This window comes from Anthonomus grandis, chromosome 1, assembly GCF_022605725.1.
Source record: "Anthonomus grandis grandis chromosome 1, icAntGran1.3, whole genome shotgun sequence".
In the NCBI taxonomy this organism is placed as follows: Eukaryota; Metazoa; Arthropoda; class Insecta; order Coleoptera; family Curculionidae; genus Anthonomus; species Anthonomus grandis.
In genome coordinates, this window is record NC_065546.1 from 27,947,474 (window position 1) to 27,965,258 (window position 17,785).

At 31.6% G+C, this 17,785-nt stretch overlaps 2 protein-coding genes across 4 annotated transcripts in view; one reads left to right on the forward strand and one right to left on the reverse strand.

The window, feature by feature from the left end:
- Positions 1-3,774, forward strand: part of LOC126740607 (zinc finger CCCH domain-containing protein 13-like) — a 66,757-nt gene extending 62,983 nt beyond the window's left edge. For both annotated transcript variants that reach the window (XM_050446719.1, XM_050446709.1), the window contains exons 13-14: positions 3,046-3,273; positions 3,522-3,774. In XM_050446719.1, coding sequence (XP_050302676.1) covers positions 3,046-3,273; positions 3,522-3,728 — 435 coding nt within the window. In that variant the 3' untranslated portion in view covers positions 3,729-3,774. The remainder of the gene's footprint in view (positions 1-3,045; positions 3,274-3,521) is intronic.
- Positions 3,775-11,235: 7,461 nt separating this feature from the next.
- Positions 11,236-16,016, reverse strand: LOC126740830 (alpha-aspartyl dipeptidase). 2 transcript variants are annotated; one of them, XM_050447015.1, is made up of 5 exons: positions 15,660-16,016; positions 12,423-12,514; positions 12,178-12,363; positions 11,835-12,126; positions 11,236-11,366 (listed from the first exon to the last, which is right to left on the reverse strand). In XM_050447015.1, exons 1-5 carry the CDS (start codon positions 15,755-15,757, stop codon positions 11,273-11,275), a joined length of 762 nt encoding a protein of 253 aa, XP_050302972.1. In that variant the 5' UTR covers positions 15,758-16,016; the 3' UTR covers positions 11,236-11,272. The 2 variants fall into 2 exon arrangements, with proteins under 2 accessions (XP_050302972.1, XP_050302973.1); XM_050447016.1 differs by lacking the exon at positions 15,660-16,016 and adding an exon at positions 14,388-14,458.
- Positions 16,017-17,785: the final 1,769 nt, after the last annotated feature.

The following is a 17,785-nucleotide window of genomic DNA, read 5'->3' on the forward strand; positions in this document are numbered from 1 at the left end:
TACTCAAAAATTTAAAAAAATCCATCTAAAGAAGGCAATGTTTAATCTACCTTTATCATTTCCCACTCTCTAATCGTAACTTTATCTAATTTACCAGAAATCAAAAAAATTGTCATTGCATCCCAATGTTCTGTTGGCAAGTTCCAAAACCTTAAGAGATCTTAAATGTTTTTTAACCGTATCAATAATATCCCTAAGACCCTTAGCAGACTCTTTATTACACTGGGGAATTTCAAAAATCGCTTTCATGTGCTTATTTACTAACAATCTAGAATTATTATATCTATCACACAATGCTTGCCAAGCTATTTCATAATTTTCCGCTGAAAATCCTAAACTCTCTATAATCGACCTAGCCTCACCAGTAAGATTTACCCTTAAATGATGATATTTTATAATATTTGGCAACCTTGCATTATTGTGTACTAAAGCTTCAAACGTATCTTTAAATTCTAACCACCTAAGAAAATCTGAATTAAATGTAGGAATGTGAATGTCCCTTAACTTAATTTTATCAGTATCTAAATCTAATCTAGGTTCATTATGTTGCTGAACCCAAAATCTTTGTTGATTATCAACACTTATACTACTATTACTCCCTTCAAACCCTTTCAAAATTGCTTTTCCATATGCCAGACCTCTCAACAAACATGACTCTAAATTTTCTCTATATTCATGTTCCTTGTTTAAATCATTCAATGCGCAATTCATTTCAATTTCCAATTGCACATCTTCAAAATCTTGAGAAATCTGCACTTAATCAAAATCAATCATATAAAAACACATAAAACCAATGCATAATCATTAATCAAAAATCCATAAATAATTTTAAATCTTAAATTCACCTTAAACAGAAATTAATCCAGGCGAACAATTGTTAAATCAACTTTAAACCAAAAATCTAGGTCAAATCAAATCAATGACTGTCAGCATAAATTCAATAATCAAAACATTCAAAATTCTTCCCATCAAAAATAGTCCCTACGTGAATCACTTCTGACTCATGTATATGTATTTAAAAATCCTGTGCAAATTAAATCCACACAAATACAACAAATCAAGGACTAGTTTTAAAGGAAGGACAAAAATAGGAAAAATTGGAAAAATCTCACCGATTGTATGCTTCTATATGTGCTTCCATAAATCAAATCCCTCGATAATCCATCAAGTCGAAGACCCCATATAAAGTCCACACAACGGCACTATTATTGTTACTCCAAAATGCAACCAAAATCCTGGTCAAAATCACACAGTCACGTCTTTTATCACCGTCATTAAAATCCGTAATCCGCCAATCAAGTTTTTTTTTTGTTTAATTCACCAAATCCGGCTCGAAGGACCAAAATGGGAGGTTTAATCGATAGAATGGACTGTATAATAATTAATAAAAATTCCAATAGGTATACTTGACTGGCTAATTATATTAAATTAACATGTTATGACAGTGAAGCTCAACAGCTATATTAAGACTAAAACTATAACAAAATAATCGCATAGAAAATCCAAAAGTCATACTAAGCACAAAATAATGGCTGAGCACGACGACGGCGGTGTCTGGACCCCGCCAAACGCAGGGACAACGGCAGCATTGTCGGCTTTATTATTTGTAGTCTATTAGACTTCATTTATGACTTAAAGCTCGAATCTGATGCCGCCAGTTTTGCATAACAGCAAATGTCAATAAACCAAAAACTAATAATTCTTCAGATTAATTAAATATTAACAAGGATTATTTGAACAGTATGCAAGTTTAATTTTTAGAGTTTTATTAGATTAATTAAATTTACGTAAGATGTGCTTAAGTTGTCAGTATCTTGTTTTTTGTGTTGAAGCTTTTTTAATTTTTATCATTTTTGAGATTAATCTTTACTTTTAGTTATTTTGGCTATCAATAATCCTTACCTCTTCAAAATTAAATTGGTGTATGTTTGCGTCAGCATGTTCTGCCAGAGCTGTTTTATTTTTTGACCTTAATAATATTTCTTTTTTGGTAGCTATTTTTATAAGTAAGGTTTTGGTTTGTTATTTATATTTTTGCTGTGAAAATTAGGGTGTAATAGTTTTACAGCTCTGTGTTTCAAGTTATTAATTATATTGATTTTATGTTGACTTATAATCGAGTAATCTTTCAGAAAATGTTGGTTGATGTTACCAGTCAGTTTTAATAGTGTTTTCTGTCCTTCATCATTTCAACATCTAGAAATGAAATTTTGTTGTTCTTCTCAACTTCAGCGGTAAACTGTAATTTATCATGGAAACTGTTGAATATGTAGATAACTGTTCGAATCTCGTTTAAATTAAAATTAAGATCTGATAAACATTTCTTTTGTAGCTCTGACATAATGATATCTGCACATATTGGTGACAAGCAGTTTCGCGTACCCAAACCGAAAATCTCCTTATAAAATTTTCCATTAAAATTAAAGTAATTGTTATTTTACATGTGAAATTTAGAAGTTGAAGAAATTGTTCTTTTGATAGATTGCAATGTGGTTGGATGTCTGGCCATTTTTTCTGAATAATTTGTATGGTGTGATTAGTTGGAATGTTTGTAAATAGAGAAATAACATCTAAAGAAATTACTATATAAATTTACGGAATAATAAAGTTTTGGAGGTGAGAGACAATTTCGAAGGAGCTACGTGTGTAATATTCGTCTTTATCAAATGCCGTATAACCTTATACCAAATAACCTTTCTAAATATCTTTCTGAAGATGTATTAACAGAGAACCAACAAAACTGACAATATCTAAGTCCGAAATTTTCTTTGTGTATCTTAGGTAATAAGTACATAGAACCCGAAAACATATTACATTAGGTAATAAGTTTTCGGGAACATTCCATTTTTGCATTTCAGATTTTTTAATCTGATTTGATGTAAGATAGGGAGAAATGTTATTAATGAGTTTATCTTGGGTGTTAATTGTTGGATCTTTGTTCTGAAGAGTCTCATAATCAAAAAAGCCAAAATCTTGATGACTACTATGATGTAGTTTTAATTATAATTTTTAAAGTAATTTTGTTACATTTTTTATCTCAATTAGATTTCGGTCCGATTTGCTGGCGAAGATTTAGTGAAAGCGATTATGAAAGACCACGCCGAGGCCGAACTAAAACAGGAAGCGGAAGAGAAACGACGTAAGGAAGAGAATTCAAACTCCAACTTAAACGGCATTAAACAAGAAGTGAAAGAAGAACCGAAAGACGAGGAAGAGTTGCAAAAAATCGATCTGGAAGATCTTAACGTTTCTCATCCGATTGCTGCTATTCAGGTAAGTGGCCACGACATCGAGATAACAATAGCTATTTCTAGAATTTCTTTGAAATTTATGTCAGCCAGACAAGTACAAGTACTTTTAATTTCCTCCTATAATTCATCAAGATGTTTATTCTTAGACTATTATATGGTCTTCCAGTGACTGTAAATATTAAAAGTAAATAATAATGTTTAAAATAAAGAAAAACTTTAATGTTATATTTCCTGAACTTCTATCAAAGCATCAATAAGTCTCAATTTTAGGTGGCGAACAGAGAGAGTCAGCAGATCCGCCGAACTTTATTCTCGAGTGTTGGTCCGCACCGTAGAGCCCTATCGGCAAGACGGGACCTTATGGTCCGAAGACATCTTTGTAACTTACCGATAAACGATAAATACGTTGAGGCTCCCAAACGTTACGATCAAGAATTGTTTAAAATTGCTTCACAACTGTTCGAGAGATGTTCATAAAAGTTTATTATAGTATTTAAAATACCAATATAGTTTATTTTTAAGAGTTTACTGTTTTATTTCATTTTGGAAACACTGCATATTTTAAAAGAAATTAATCATACAGCTGTCGGACATTCGCTTCATTGCTGAAAAACTTCTTAAACGGATGCACTTTTAGCCGGAATTGTTAAAAATAAATTGTGGATAATTTAAAAACTTGTGGAGATGCACTATTAAACTCTGAAGGATTTAAATATCGATAAAATTTTTGCTTTAAGTTTTTTTTTAACATAACCTAGATGAGGTTAAAGAATTGTTAATTCCGTTTTTAACTTTACTGTGTCAAATTCTTGTTGATATAGCTTTACAAGTTTATAAAAGGCCTCATCTAAGATTTTTTTGATTTAATTTTTGAAATTGTCAAGAATCTTATAGTGCCGGCATTTTTGGATAATTTAAATCAGTTTTTAACTTGCCTTTTATTGGGTTTTGGTACGTCATCAACAACAAAGATTGCCAAAATTCCCTATTTTTAGCGCCTTTAACAGAAAACGAAATTGTAGACATTATTGCTTCTTCAAGCAATACATCTAATACAGGTAATGACAATATTTCACTACATTTTTAAAAAGGACACAGAATTTAATTCTCAAACCTCTGGTAAATTCAATTTTTTCTTCAGGATACATACCCGAAAATGCTTAAAAATTCGATCATTACTCCAATTGAATTGTCGAACAGTGGGCTGCCAAAGCAGTTGTGCATATAGGTCTCCTGATGGACCCGTCATGCCCCACCGCGGTTTACCAGAGCCCAACGGCCTTAGAGAAACCGATAAGGCTCTCTGATCTGAAGGACTTAAAGTCACTCAGTACACTGAAAGTGTTACCCAAGTATTTGAACCTGGCGCGCGTGAGTGCTGGACACTCCCCGACTTCATGGTCAACGGTTTCATCCTCCTCACAGCACCACATTCCGGGTTGTCCGCAATACCGATAGTATGGAGATGGCTTCGTAAGTGCCAGTGACCGGTTAAAAGACCTGTCACTAGCCGAATTTCGCGTCTTTTTAGGCGTAGTAGATTTTTGGTGAGACAGGCAGAGGGCCCACCTATGTGCGCTTTGGCCTGTCTCATACCAGGGGACTCAGTCCATCTTCGGTGGGTCCACTTGTCCAGCTTTGACGCTAAAATTACTCCTATTAATACAGCGGAATCACGGCAAGAACTTTCAAATTTTGTCACATTGCATTAAGCAGCAATATAAGTAAAGTAATTAAAAAAGCTACCAATTCAGACTTGATTCTTTCCTCTTGAAAACCAAACAAACTTCGAAATCGCAATATGGGTTGAGAAAGCGTCTTTAGTACATGCTTTAATTAGGGTGACGGACCACATTGCAGAGAGTTTTTATTAAGACGAAAAATGTCTAATTAATTTTTCTTGATTTGGCCAAGGCGTTCCATACTATTGCGCACCCTTCTCTATTAAAAAAAGCTTTATTCTAAGGGTATAAGACAAAAAAACTCATGATCTGTTTAAATCCTATCTAAAAACCAGATCTATATCTCAGGGTACCGTTCTTTGGCCACGGATATTTATATTAATGACTGATAGATACAGTGGGCTCTGGCTTAGTGGTCTGTTACGCTGATGACGCTACGATAATGATAAAATAAAAAACGTGGAATGCGGCTTTTCATAAGCACTGTTAAAGAATGGTTGGACTTACATTTCTTGACCTGAGATGCTTACAATTCCAATTTTATGTGCTTCCCAATGCACCAGCGCAATTTTCCAAAAAAAAATTTTCAACTATCCTGTAAAAACTTTAATAATTGCCAGTGTCAACAAAGAATTTCAATTGCAAGTAAGGTCAAATTTTAAATTAACCTGGGAATTTATTTCGACTCTCACCTCAAGTGGGATCATCATATAAACTATGTAGCAACTAAGATAATAAAAATGTATCAGAAATTTTATCAACTTAGGCTTCCGGAAAAGGATATCATAAATATTTACAAATCACGTGTAGAATTGATTATATCATATGAAATTGTATTTTGGGGTGCGGCATCCGGTCTTATAATAGTTTTACCATTAGAGATAACCAAAAAGGGAATCTTAAAAATTATTATGCATAAGCCAATTCCAGTGGCGACGCGTGATTTTAAGGAATGGGAGTGCACAATTGGGAGGGGAAAAAAATTGCGAAAAATTTTTGGGTGCCACGTTTCCTTTTGAGAGCGTAAAAAATGCCAATAAACCCACTCTAATTTCCCTATATATGTTTTATTGAATATAATACTGTTTCACAAAATTAAACTTAAAACTAATTAAACTAAAACTAATATTTTTTAAAATTTAAACATAAGTTTTGTACCGAAAATGAAGTGATCTGTCTTTTTTTGAAATAAACTCTTCAATCACCAATTCGTTGAAATTTGAAATTTCTCGAATCATATCTTTTTCAATGGATAACATTGCGAGTGCAGGTAGTCTATCCTGGCCCATAGTACTTCTAAGAAAAGTTTTAATTCGTTTTAGTGTAGAAAAACATCGTTCGGCTTCTGCAGTTGTCATTGGCATCGTAACAATTATTTGCAAAATTAGAATGGTTTCAGAAAAATCTTCTTGTAAATTGTTTTCAATTAAGAATTTTAGCAAATGAACTGCTCCAGAAAGTTCTCTAAAATCTGACCGTCTATATATATATTATTTCCAATTCTGTTCTTAATTTGTTTTTGTTTAAAAAGGGGTAATTGCGAATCGCTGATTCTAAAGGTAATATAGGAAAATTTAAGGTGTAAATTTCAAAATTTTCAACTAAAAACAAGTTAGCAATTTCCAAGTGACCTGTAAACAAAAACCTTCTTTTGGTTTCCGATATAATGGTATCACAAACTTCTTTAGCTTGAACGGTAGTGGAGACATACGAATTTCTGTCATCCAATATTCTTCTTTTTCTTGTTTGACTTTCGTCAATATCTGCCAACTCGCTTTCTCTAATAGTGTGTATATTGTCCCTCTCTTTTTGAATATTTTTTTCAAATTCGGACATGTATCGTTTTATGGTTACAGAGTCAGTAGCCCGTTTTTGCAGTTGAGAGTACAATATGTCAACATGGGGCATAACTCGATGAAATACATTCAACCAAAAAATAAATTTAATGTCCTTTAATAATCTTGAAAGTGCACCTGCTTTTCGGATGGTATCTGATTGTCTGGATGTAGATTGTATTTGTTCCATACACTCTATTAAGGCTTCTCTATTTTCAAAAACCATGTTAACGGTTCTAATTGTAAAATTCCACCTTGTAGCAGATGCTCTAGGAATTCTATTTCTAGCAATTTCGTCTAATATGGCAACCCTCTGAGGTGAATTTGAAAAAAAATTTGTAATATCACTCAAATCGGAAAAAAAATATGTGTACATTAGTATTTATGCTTGTTGCCTGAGACATTAATAAATTTAACTGATGCGCATAACAATGTATATAATAGGCGTATTGAAATTTATCTTGAATAAATTTTTGCACACCACGATGAGCACCACTCATGACACTTGCTCCATCATAACTTTGGGAAATGAATTGATCTGGACTTGTTAAAACGGAATTTAATGATTTTTCTATACAATCAGCTAAGCAAATAGCATCGTGGTCAGTGGGTTTTAAAAAAGTCCAAAATCTTTCAACGGGGTTCCCATTTGGTAAATTATATCGATAAACTATTACCATTTGAAAAATATTTGAAATGTCACTTGTTTCATCACTTTTTACAGATACAAACTTTAAAGCGGCGATTTCTTTTTTAATGTGTGCTTGACAAACGGAAAGCAAACAATCATTTTGGATATCTTTAGACGTACCTTAAAACACAGTAGCTTGCTGCAAATGATCCTTTAGTGCCATTCCAAGTCTAATTCGACAGAAAAATTTACGAGGCCTCTAAATATTCCAGGATTTAATGAGTCCTGTTTTTTTATCATGCCCACGAAGGGCAAGTTCAAAAGCGCCACAGAACTTAACACAATTTATAATTTTCGATAATACATATCTAGTATTCTTTACTTGTTGGTTATGCTTTTCAATATTTAATCGGTATGCACTATTTAATTGTTGCCGGATATCTTCTTTACCTAATAAATTAAATCCTAATTTAGCAGATATATGTGTAACTTTGAACATTGATGCTTTTTAAGTTTTTCGGATAAATGAACCAAGTCTTTCACACCACATTTTGTCCATTCTGATGCTTCATCCCCATATAATAAACACGGAAAACAATAAAGAGTGTTAGTAACTGAACTCCCGCACAACCAGTCTGTTTTCTCGTAAATGTCCGTTTCAAAAGACCGTTTATAGTCCCGATTTTTGCCTTTGGTTACGTTGCTTATAACTATATCTGGCTTTGGACGACCAATATTTTTTATTTTTATCCTCTCCTCTAACGAAAGTAATGAAAATTTAATTGTTTTTAAATATTCTACGGTGACGCTGCTCACCGGTCCCGCCATTCTTCATCAAAAAATAAGAAAAACAAAAAGTCAAAAAACCAAACAACGTAAGTACTTTCCAACAAATAAGTTAAGTATTAAATAGCAATACCGCCACCGATTTAAAAACAAAACATCAAAAATTTCGCGCCAACACTCTCAATCATACAGTAAGATCACAACCAAACTGTGCACACGGGCGAGGTAATTATCGCAGTCTGTCGCGAAGCAGCAGGCATGCAGGGACCAACGGCTCTACCAATCAGAACTCGGGGCGCGATGAGCACGATCGAGCAGTGAACGACAAGATGTGGTGAGTCGTTACCGCGCGTTGTGCAGAGTTTTCATTTAATTGCGGTTCTGCTATTTCCTATTTAAATTCTTTTTTAGATCGAATAGAAGTAATATTAATTTAAGAATGATATAGAATGTTTGTTGTATGTTTTGTGTTTTTAAAAAAATATATTTTGGGAGTGGCACGTGCACATGTGCACTTATTGAGGAACCGCCACTGGCCAATACGGTTTGCTACTGAATTAATTTACAAACTAGTTAATATTTTAATTCTTAAGCAACTATATAAAAGATCATTTGTCAATAAATTGCTCAGGCATGCCAAGTGGCAAATTGCAGAAGGCAATGTTAAGAGTTCCCAAGACAACGTTTTCCGCTGTTTAAAGAACACTATTACACTACCACATTATTATACACATTGTATAGTGCGGCTCTTAATTGCCACTCCCTATCTCTCTTATCTTTTGAATGCGTAAATTTAAAATTTGGAACACATTATTAGCAACTAAATACTATTTTTGGTCCCTAAGTCATTTTGTAAAACTTCAACATGACGGCGGTATGCCATTTTGAAAAATTAACTCGAAAGATGGGTTATGCGATACATCATTTGAAAGTTCGCACTGAATGCTTTATGGTCCTAGAATATTAAGTCATTACTTAAACCCATAGCAAAGTGGCAGCCTTTCAAAATCTTATTTAACTTTTGTTTTCCATTTAGATGTTCGTTGCAGGGCTATTTCGCAGAAGTGACTTTTCTAAATCCGGATTGATTACCCAGTAATAATTTATTAACATTAATTCAATAAATATTTGGTCAAAAACTACTTTTTTCAGAAGCCTCTCCAAACATGGTACAGTATTAACTAGTTTGAATTTAGAAATGTGGTCTGCATTTCGGAATTGGGGTTACTCCTGTACACTCCATCTTTACAGAAGTGTTAGAAACATATTTGTTACTATGGTTCACCCGATCCTTAACATCACCGGAATTATTTTCAGAGATTTTATAAAACATTTCATTTCTTCCCCGCTCAGACCTATCCTGTATACTTCGTACATTATTAACTGATCTGCAATAGGTGCTGTACATTGTTCAATATATCAGCTCAAAGTTCCTCCATGAGTATAGTGTTGTCCCTGGTCAATTCGAGGTGGTCAAAATCGATCGAAAATTTGTAATTTAACTTCTCCATGGTTGTAATCGATTGTTAGTTTAACTAATTTGATACACTAAAAATTTGAGTTGCATCAAGGAGTGTTGCTTCTATAAGTAAAACTCCGTCCGATGTAACACCTGTTGCTTGGTGGAAAAATTGATTGCCGAATTGCACCTTAGCGAATGTGGCTGTGAAACTATTAACCATTTCACCTTGTGCAGCCTCTAGCAAGCGAAATTCATCTGCATCAAACATTATTCATATTCAATAAGTTTCGCAATCGATTAAAAACCATTCGCTTAAAGAAGCCTGTTAATATTAAATTTAAGATAAGACACTCACATTAAATTTTAGTATTGAGGATGAAAAGCTCAAATCTGAATATCAGGAGGATAGGTTCACTGATGAGGACGATTAATAACTTCGTTTCTCAGCAATCATTAGTTTTTTTCCTTTGTTTTGCTTTTATGCCAAAAATGATTTATTTAATTTTGTTAGCCTCATGTTAGTTTTTTTTTAATCCAGCAAAGGTTTCTTTATTTTCTGTTAGATATTTTTAAGGAGTTTTTTAATAAATACATATTTAATAAATTCTTCGAAATGGTTTATTTATCTTTTAATATTTAAGTTTCATTAAATATTCAGTTAAGAAAAAATATGAGACTGACTTGGTTAATATATCTTTAAGTGGTTTAACAATTAAAAACTTCCAATTAATTCTGAAAAAAACATTCTTTAAGGCCTTTGGATATTACGCTGATTCTTTGCCTCATTTTAATAACTTAATAGTGCTTCTTCCCGACAAAGTTCTAGAAGTCAAGTTAACTAAAAAAAATCAAGTAATTCGGTGTAATTCTAGATCCAAATTTAAAATGGAATAATCACATATCACATCGTCATATATATGTATATATAATGTTCAAAAATAACTTCTTTATATCTACTAAAAAAAAATAAAGAACTGGTTAGTAAGTCAATCCAGAAAATGTATATTAAATAATATTATAGACTTTAAGAATAAATAAACAAAAAAAAAACAAATTATTGTATCTGGCAATTTTTCTAGATTTATGACTCATATTCCTGATTTTGACTACTTTTCTAATGCTAGTAAATATGCCCTATCTTGACGCTACCTACATATGTATTTAGACATTTTTATACAGCTTCGATATTTAGAGATTTTTAATTCATCCAGTATCCAATCAATTTTATCACATAGTCTTTTAGTTTATATATTATATAGATCTTTATTTTAAATTATTAGTTAGATAATGTTTAATATTAGGTAAGTTATTGTTGCTGTTTTAGTTTTCAACTTAGAACATTGAAAGGCCTTTCAATGTTCTAAGGTTTTCAACCACAGATTTACATTTACGTTTATAATGTACCACTGACAACCTCGACCTTTTATGGATTTCTTTTATTTATTTTAATCATATATAATTATCATGTAAAGAAATTAACTTTTTTGAATAAACACTATTATTATTATTGTGTATTGTCATAAAAAAAATTGACCCGTGAAGATTCCGTAAATAGCAAATTTTAATAGGGATAAAGCTTAAAACACAATTTTTATAAAATACAGTGTATATTTTGTTATAAGCTATTACTGCAAACATTTACACGATTCGCCATTTTTATCTCCCTTTAATAGACGACTCAAATCTGCACCTATTTCAATCTCTTCCGGCTGTTGGTTCCTAAAAATTATCCCATTTGAAAAATCAAGAAATTGAAACTTGAAAAAACATAATTTTTAGTAGAACACCAGCAAAAAATGTTACTTGGATTGTTAATAAAGCAACCAAAAGCTTATTTTGTTCATGTTTTTAGTAAGTTACAGTTACTCTCTAGATAAAGAGTATAGAAATATTATTGACATGATTCAACAGCTTTTTTGCTTTTAAAACTAATATTGGTATTGTTAGACCTTTCAACTTTAACACATTAAAACTGCAAAAGAGACACAGACATATTAACTTTGTTCAAGTAACACCATTCTATCTAAAATAAATTATAACATTCCAGTTCACAGACTTGAAAATCACAAACTAATAAGTGTCCATATTGTAGAAAAAACTACTATAAAACTCTCCCAATAAGATGAATGGTTTATTTAAATGTTGCTGTTCATAACTGATAAAACTGTTAAATAAAAAAATTCTTACTTTACAAACAGCCTTGCTCCCGAACTTTTGATACCCCGTAGTACCGCATTGTATCCTTTAACGGACAACATCGTTCCTTCCCTCAAACCCAGAACCGTATACGAATCTTCTTCCTCCAAATACTGTAAAATCCGTTCCTCTCTTGTTTCCCCTTTATGTTTAGATTCTGGCTCTGGATCCTGATAGTGAGGATTAATATTAAAAGGCACCAAATTCAGAGCCTTTAACGTGGGAGGATAACAAATCGGCATGTCGTTCGTCGTCGAAATGCTTACAGTGGCCACATTAGTACCTGGATATGTAATTTTTTTTTACAAAATTTTTGACTCAATTCTTCCTGTACCTGCACTAGATCCTATATAAGGAATTCCTTGTTCCAGAACGCGTTTTCTAATTGGCTCAATAAGTTTTAGGTCATAAAGAGCTTTCAAAAGGCGAAAAGTGTTTCCTCCACCGATGTAAATGGTTTTGGCATTATTTACTGCTTGAACTGGGTCCTCACAGTTGTGTATTCCTTCTAAAGTGTATCCTAATCAAAAAAAAATTTTAAACTGTTTTTAAAAGAATTTAAAATATAGGTTTCCTTACCCCATTTCGTAAATGGTACTGCCATTTTCTTCAAATATGCTTCATGGTCTTTTAAGGCATATGGGATAAATAGGACGGTATCTACTTTGTTTCTGAAACAAGATTATTACAAATTTGATAGGACTTTTCCTGTTTTTTTTTCAGAATAAGGTTAAATATAGATTTCTTTATCAGTTTATCAAACTTCAGAAGTTTATCAAACAATTGAATGTCTGGTATTATAGAAGAGCCTGCCCGCTAGCTTGTGAAAATTGTGAACTATATAAGAAGGAATGTAGAAAGTTTTTAAAGTGCTACAAAAACTCAATACATGATCATAAAATTAAAAGCTCTTGAATTTAAGCCTTTATACTCTCGATCACTAAAAATAGAATTTAATCTTACTAAAAACCACATTGAGGTTAGGGCCTTCATCTAAAGGTTTTGTAACTATTCAGACTAATACTAATAAAATTAAACCAGCTTTGTTAAATAAAAGCTATCAGGATAGTGTTTTTCTAAATCCGTTTGAACAAGAAATTTTTAATATTAAGTCTCTTCCGAATCAAATTCCATCAGAGATGGAACAAATTCCTATACATATAATTATATCTGTTGGTCCACATATTAGCAGGCCATAAAGCTATATAAATGTTTGTTTTGAGAATAGCATATTGCCAAATTCAAAATGCAGAAGTAAGATCCCAAAGACAATAATAATTCCATACCTATCTTACTTTTTCCATCTATGTCATGTATCTTTGTGAGATTGATTTAGGGCAGGCTTAGATATTTCATTGAAGCCTTTATACTACTAATCATCAGATTTTACTGTATTGACTTGCTAATAATAAGGTAGCTGGTTGGTTGGGAGCTACTACTGGCCACTACTGCTTCTTCTTTATGTGGATTGCCTAGATGAAAGCAGTCTAGCAGATGTATTATGTCAACTTGCTGATGACATTTTAGTAACTTTATCAAAAAATAAACAGTTACTTCCCAATAAATGCTCTTCCATAGCTAAACAGATGAGGTAATCAGAGAAATCTTCAATTAAATGGGATTAATTTATTAACTTTGAGCAAAACACGTTTGAATCACTTTAGATGGAAAAATTTAATTGGCAACATAAAATATCTTGGCATCACTCTGGATAATAGTTTAAAAGGGAGAAAATCATATTACAGTCTACAGTCAACAATTTATGTGGATTTATATGCAGAGTAAAAGATTATGTCTATCTTGAAACATTGGAAACTTTTGTAAAACATTCTAAGATTAAATGTACATTAAGTTACCACTGTATTTTTGTAGAGAAATAAAAGGACTTTAAAACACACCTTGTTCTTTACAAACCTATTTTATAAATTACATTTACATGATCAAAGCTATACACATAAGATTCTGAACCAAAAGGATACTATCAATCAAAGGATATAGTAAGAAATTGTTTTATACTTCTTAAATCCTATACACATGTCTTTATCTAATATCAAACCCTATATACTTAACTTTTTCACCCCACCAGGTAATGTATTATTTGTCATAACACATGTAGTAGGGACTATATTGTTGAAGAATTTGGAATTGTTTCTTAACTATTTTGTTACTCATATCATTGTTTTTTTGACACAAATTTATATTATATGTAAAACAACATATCTGATAAAAATAAAGAGTATGCTATCATTATGCCTAGTGTTTTAAAATATGGACAGCAGTGATAGAGTATGATACACTACAGATTGTCTTTTGAATGACAATTATCCTCTGCATTGTTTCTGCATGGGAACAATAGAATATTATGCCATCAGTTAAGCGAATGGACATAGGGTATGTACCGTTTTCAACTGTCAGTACAGGATTGTACTGTGCTGATTTTACTGTAATTTGTCGTTCCGATTTTATACACCGTTTTGCTCCAAAAAAGGAACAGTTTTCAGCACTGTTTTCACAACTACAACATAACCTATAAAACCAAATTACCTGTTTCTGTTTTGTTTTCCGGTATGGTGTTTTGCTTTATTAAAACCAGACCCCATTTGTTGATAAAATAAATATGACTGAAAAAGCAAGATGGTAAGAATAATAGATGCAGAAAATAATTTTGAATACTACATTGAAGTTACACCGGAAGAATACGAAACAGGTTAGTGCATTGTATAAGAGCTTTTAAGGTGGTAAATTGAATTATTGTTAAACATTTTAAAAACACAATTATTATTTCAGACATGATCTTTGCAACCAAACTGCTTGAAAATAATTCCCACATCGTAAACAAGAAGATTCAAGAAATCAACATCAACAACACTTCTGACGGTTTTGACATTCCCCGGTTCCCCCACTATTTTACTGTACCTACAGTAGCTTTTATCCCCAGTCAATCCAGTAAAGATTAATGACGTCACTGACACATTTATGACGTCATTCAGTACTGAATCAGTAAACTGAAAGAAATATCGGAACGACATCCATACTGACAGTTGATAACGGTACACACCCTTTAGCATAACTAAAACCAGATTACAGTCTTCACTTACACTGTTACCTATGTTGTAGATTGCAAAGATGATATTTTCTTGCAAACCTCATTCCCATAGTTTGCCAGCCCATGATTGTTAGTTAGTGCTAAAAATTTAATCTCATCTGATTGCTGAATATTAATTCCATTAAAAGAAGGAGGCAAGAGTATTCTTATTTTTATTATTCTTACTTTGAAAGTGAATAAAGTTGATTTTGGTACAATTCAGAACTAATATTTTTCCATCACACCATGTCTGCATTTTGAGGGCTGTTGATTTTGTAATATTTAGTGTGACTCTTTTATCATTGATTGATACAACATATGATTTATCATCAGCAAACTGTGCAAGGAAAAAACCAGCATCACCAAGAACATTGTTTAAATCATAGCAGAAGTAGATAAGAAAAAGAGGAGACAACAGAGATTTCTACTTTCAATGGTTATGTAATTAAATTTATAGGAATAATTGATAAAATATTGTCTTTGTTTCATTCAATCTCAATTGATTGGGATCTGTTAGATACAAATTACTTAAACCCCCCATTTTCCTAAGCATGAATCAGAAATCCCCTTCACTATACTACATTGAACAACTTCAACGATTTCATCACAACCAAACTTACTCTATACTTCCTTTCTTCCTGTCCTTAATTATTTTAGTATATTGTATATTATAGGAAATCAGTTACTAATTACCTATTTACACAGTATGTAATTGGAAACATCAAACTTACCCAGATAATAGGTCATTGACTTCATCCTTGGCAAAATCAAAGATTTCAAATCCATGTACGGCCGACGAAGAGAGCAAAAGCAGTTGTCTTTTGGCCATATTTTCAATCTTTTTACTTTCAATAACAAATAAGAGTTTCTTTAAGGAACAGGAAAATTTTGAAATGCTACTTCTAAGAGTCGTTTTTAAAAGCGATAAAAACTAGGCAAACTGAAAGTCCAGGTTTATTGATATAAATTTGATAAGATAACCGGCGCTTTTGTAAGCCACTCATAAATAATTCATTAAAAATGGATTTTTAGTTATGATTTTATTAATTTAGGATTTATTTATTATGTACTGGAAATTAAATATCAGCTGATTATCATTTGACATGTGTCAGTGGATATCAGATTCTTGACAGCGTTGCCAAATTTTAACAAGTTTAATGAATTTTACCTTAGAACATTGAAAGGCTAGAAGTAGCATGCCGTGGAACTATGGGCAGGTTTGTTTGCTTGCAACATCTCTGATGCAATGATGCCAAATGCTTATAGAGAAATGGCAAAAATCACTTTATAAGAGCATAAAAATTTTCAGTTGTTTCCAAAGGCACAAAACAATACTACTGCTCCCCTTTAATAAAATATCAAGCATTTTTTAAAAATAAATTTGATAAGATATCGAATATATTGAAGTCAATATACGTTAAATAAATGAAAATAAAGTACGAAGAAACGAGAAAACGGTAATGGCACCGCAACGCCGCTCGATCGCATTGTTGATGTCACCGATACAAGCACTCTTTACCAGTGACGTCGTCAACAAATATTTACCTGATAAATTTTTATTAATTATTAAAGAGTTTGACTATAAGTAATATTACCATTTATGAGCTATTTATGTGTTTTTTTTTTTAACGGACTTCATTAGAGGAAGGTCCTAATAAAAGGCAGCATTTTTGTCAAAGCATTTTTATGAAAATTAAATATTTTATTAATATAATATTATAGATTTCTTAATAAATCATGTTTTAAGACACACATTTTTAACATTTTGCAAAATTTTATTGTTATTGTTATATTGGACAAAACTCAGTTTTACATCACTTACTTATATCACATAATATATACTTCTATGGTGCTGACTTTTTCAAAGGGACAGTATTGCACACATCTCGTGAGAGTAAACTACAAGGATGTTCAAATTGTGAAGGAGTTGCAGGTTTTTTGTAGGTTATAAGATTTTTATTATGAGTATTTAGCCTGTATAATGGTTTTGAGACATTTAATAGTGACCTATATAATACCTAATACCAATTATTATATCATATTAATTTATACTAAAAAACAAAGCTTACCTAAGAATAAAGACTATGTACAATAGATTAGATAGTTTATTAGTAGTAATATACTAACAAGTACTTTTACAAGTCAAATAAAATATGTAGTATGTTGGGCTTTTTCGAAAATCATGTTATTATTTCTTAAGTATTTTAATAATGACTTGAGATCTAATTCAATTTCTTTGGCACAAATTTGTTTCTTGCAATCTTCGAATTTTAATTTTCTTTATTTTTTTTTCTATAATTTGGTAACAAGTGATTTAGCTTTTAAAACGGTGGAATCATCAGTGCTTAGGTCCTCAAGATATCATTTTGATTTTACCCTAGAATAATATACATAAAAATATAGTATTACCAAAATTAAAAAAATTTATTATGATAATCCAATTGATCAATAAAATGTACGTTATTATAAAGAATCTTTGTAATATCATACATTTAATTAATATTAAATATTTTAATATTAAACAAATATAACACAATAAAATACTATATCACTTTTAAATAAGATATATAGAATAGGATAATACATGGCAAAAAACTAGTAGTCTATTTTGAGCGTATTTTTACCTTTTCCTTGGCAGAGTCAGGGAATGTGTACAAACAAAAACGGCTTGGATAAGAAATAGTAATTGTTGACCTAGACCCCACGATTACTGTAGAACTATTAATCTCAGATGCAGTTATTGTTGATGATGAATGATCAGATCTGTAATTATACAAAATTTGGTGTATCAAAAATATTAATCTATTTTAATTATCCATACTTATCTATATTAGCTTCACTGTTTGTACTATATACC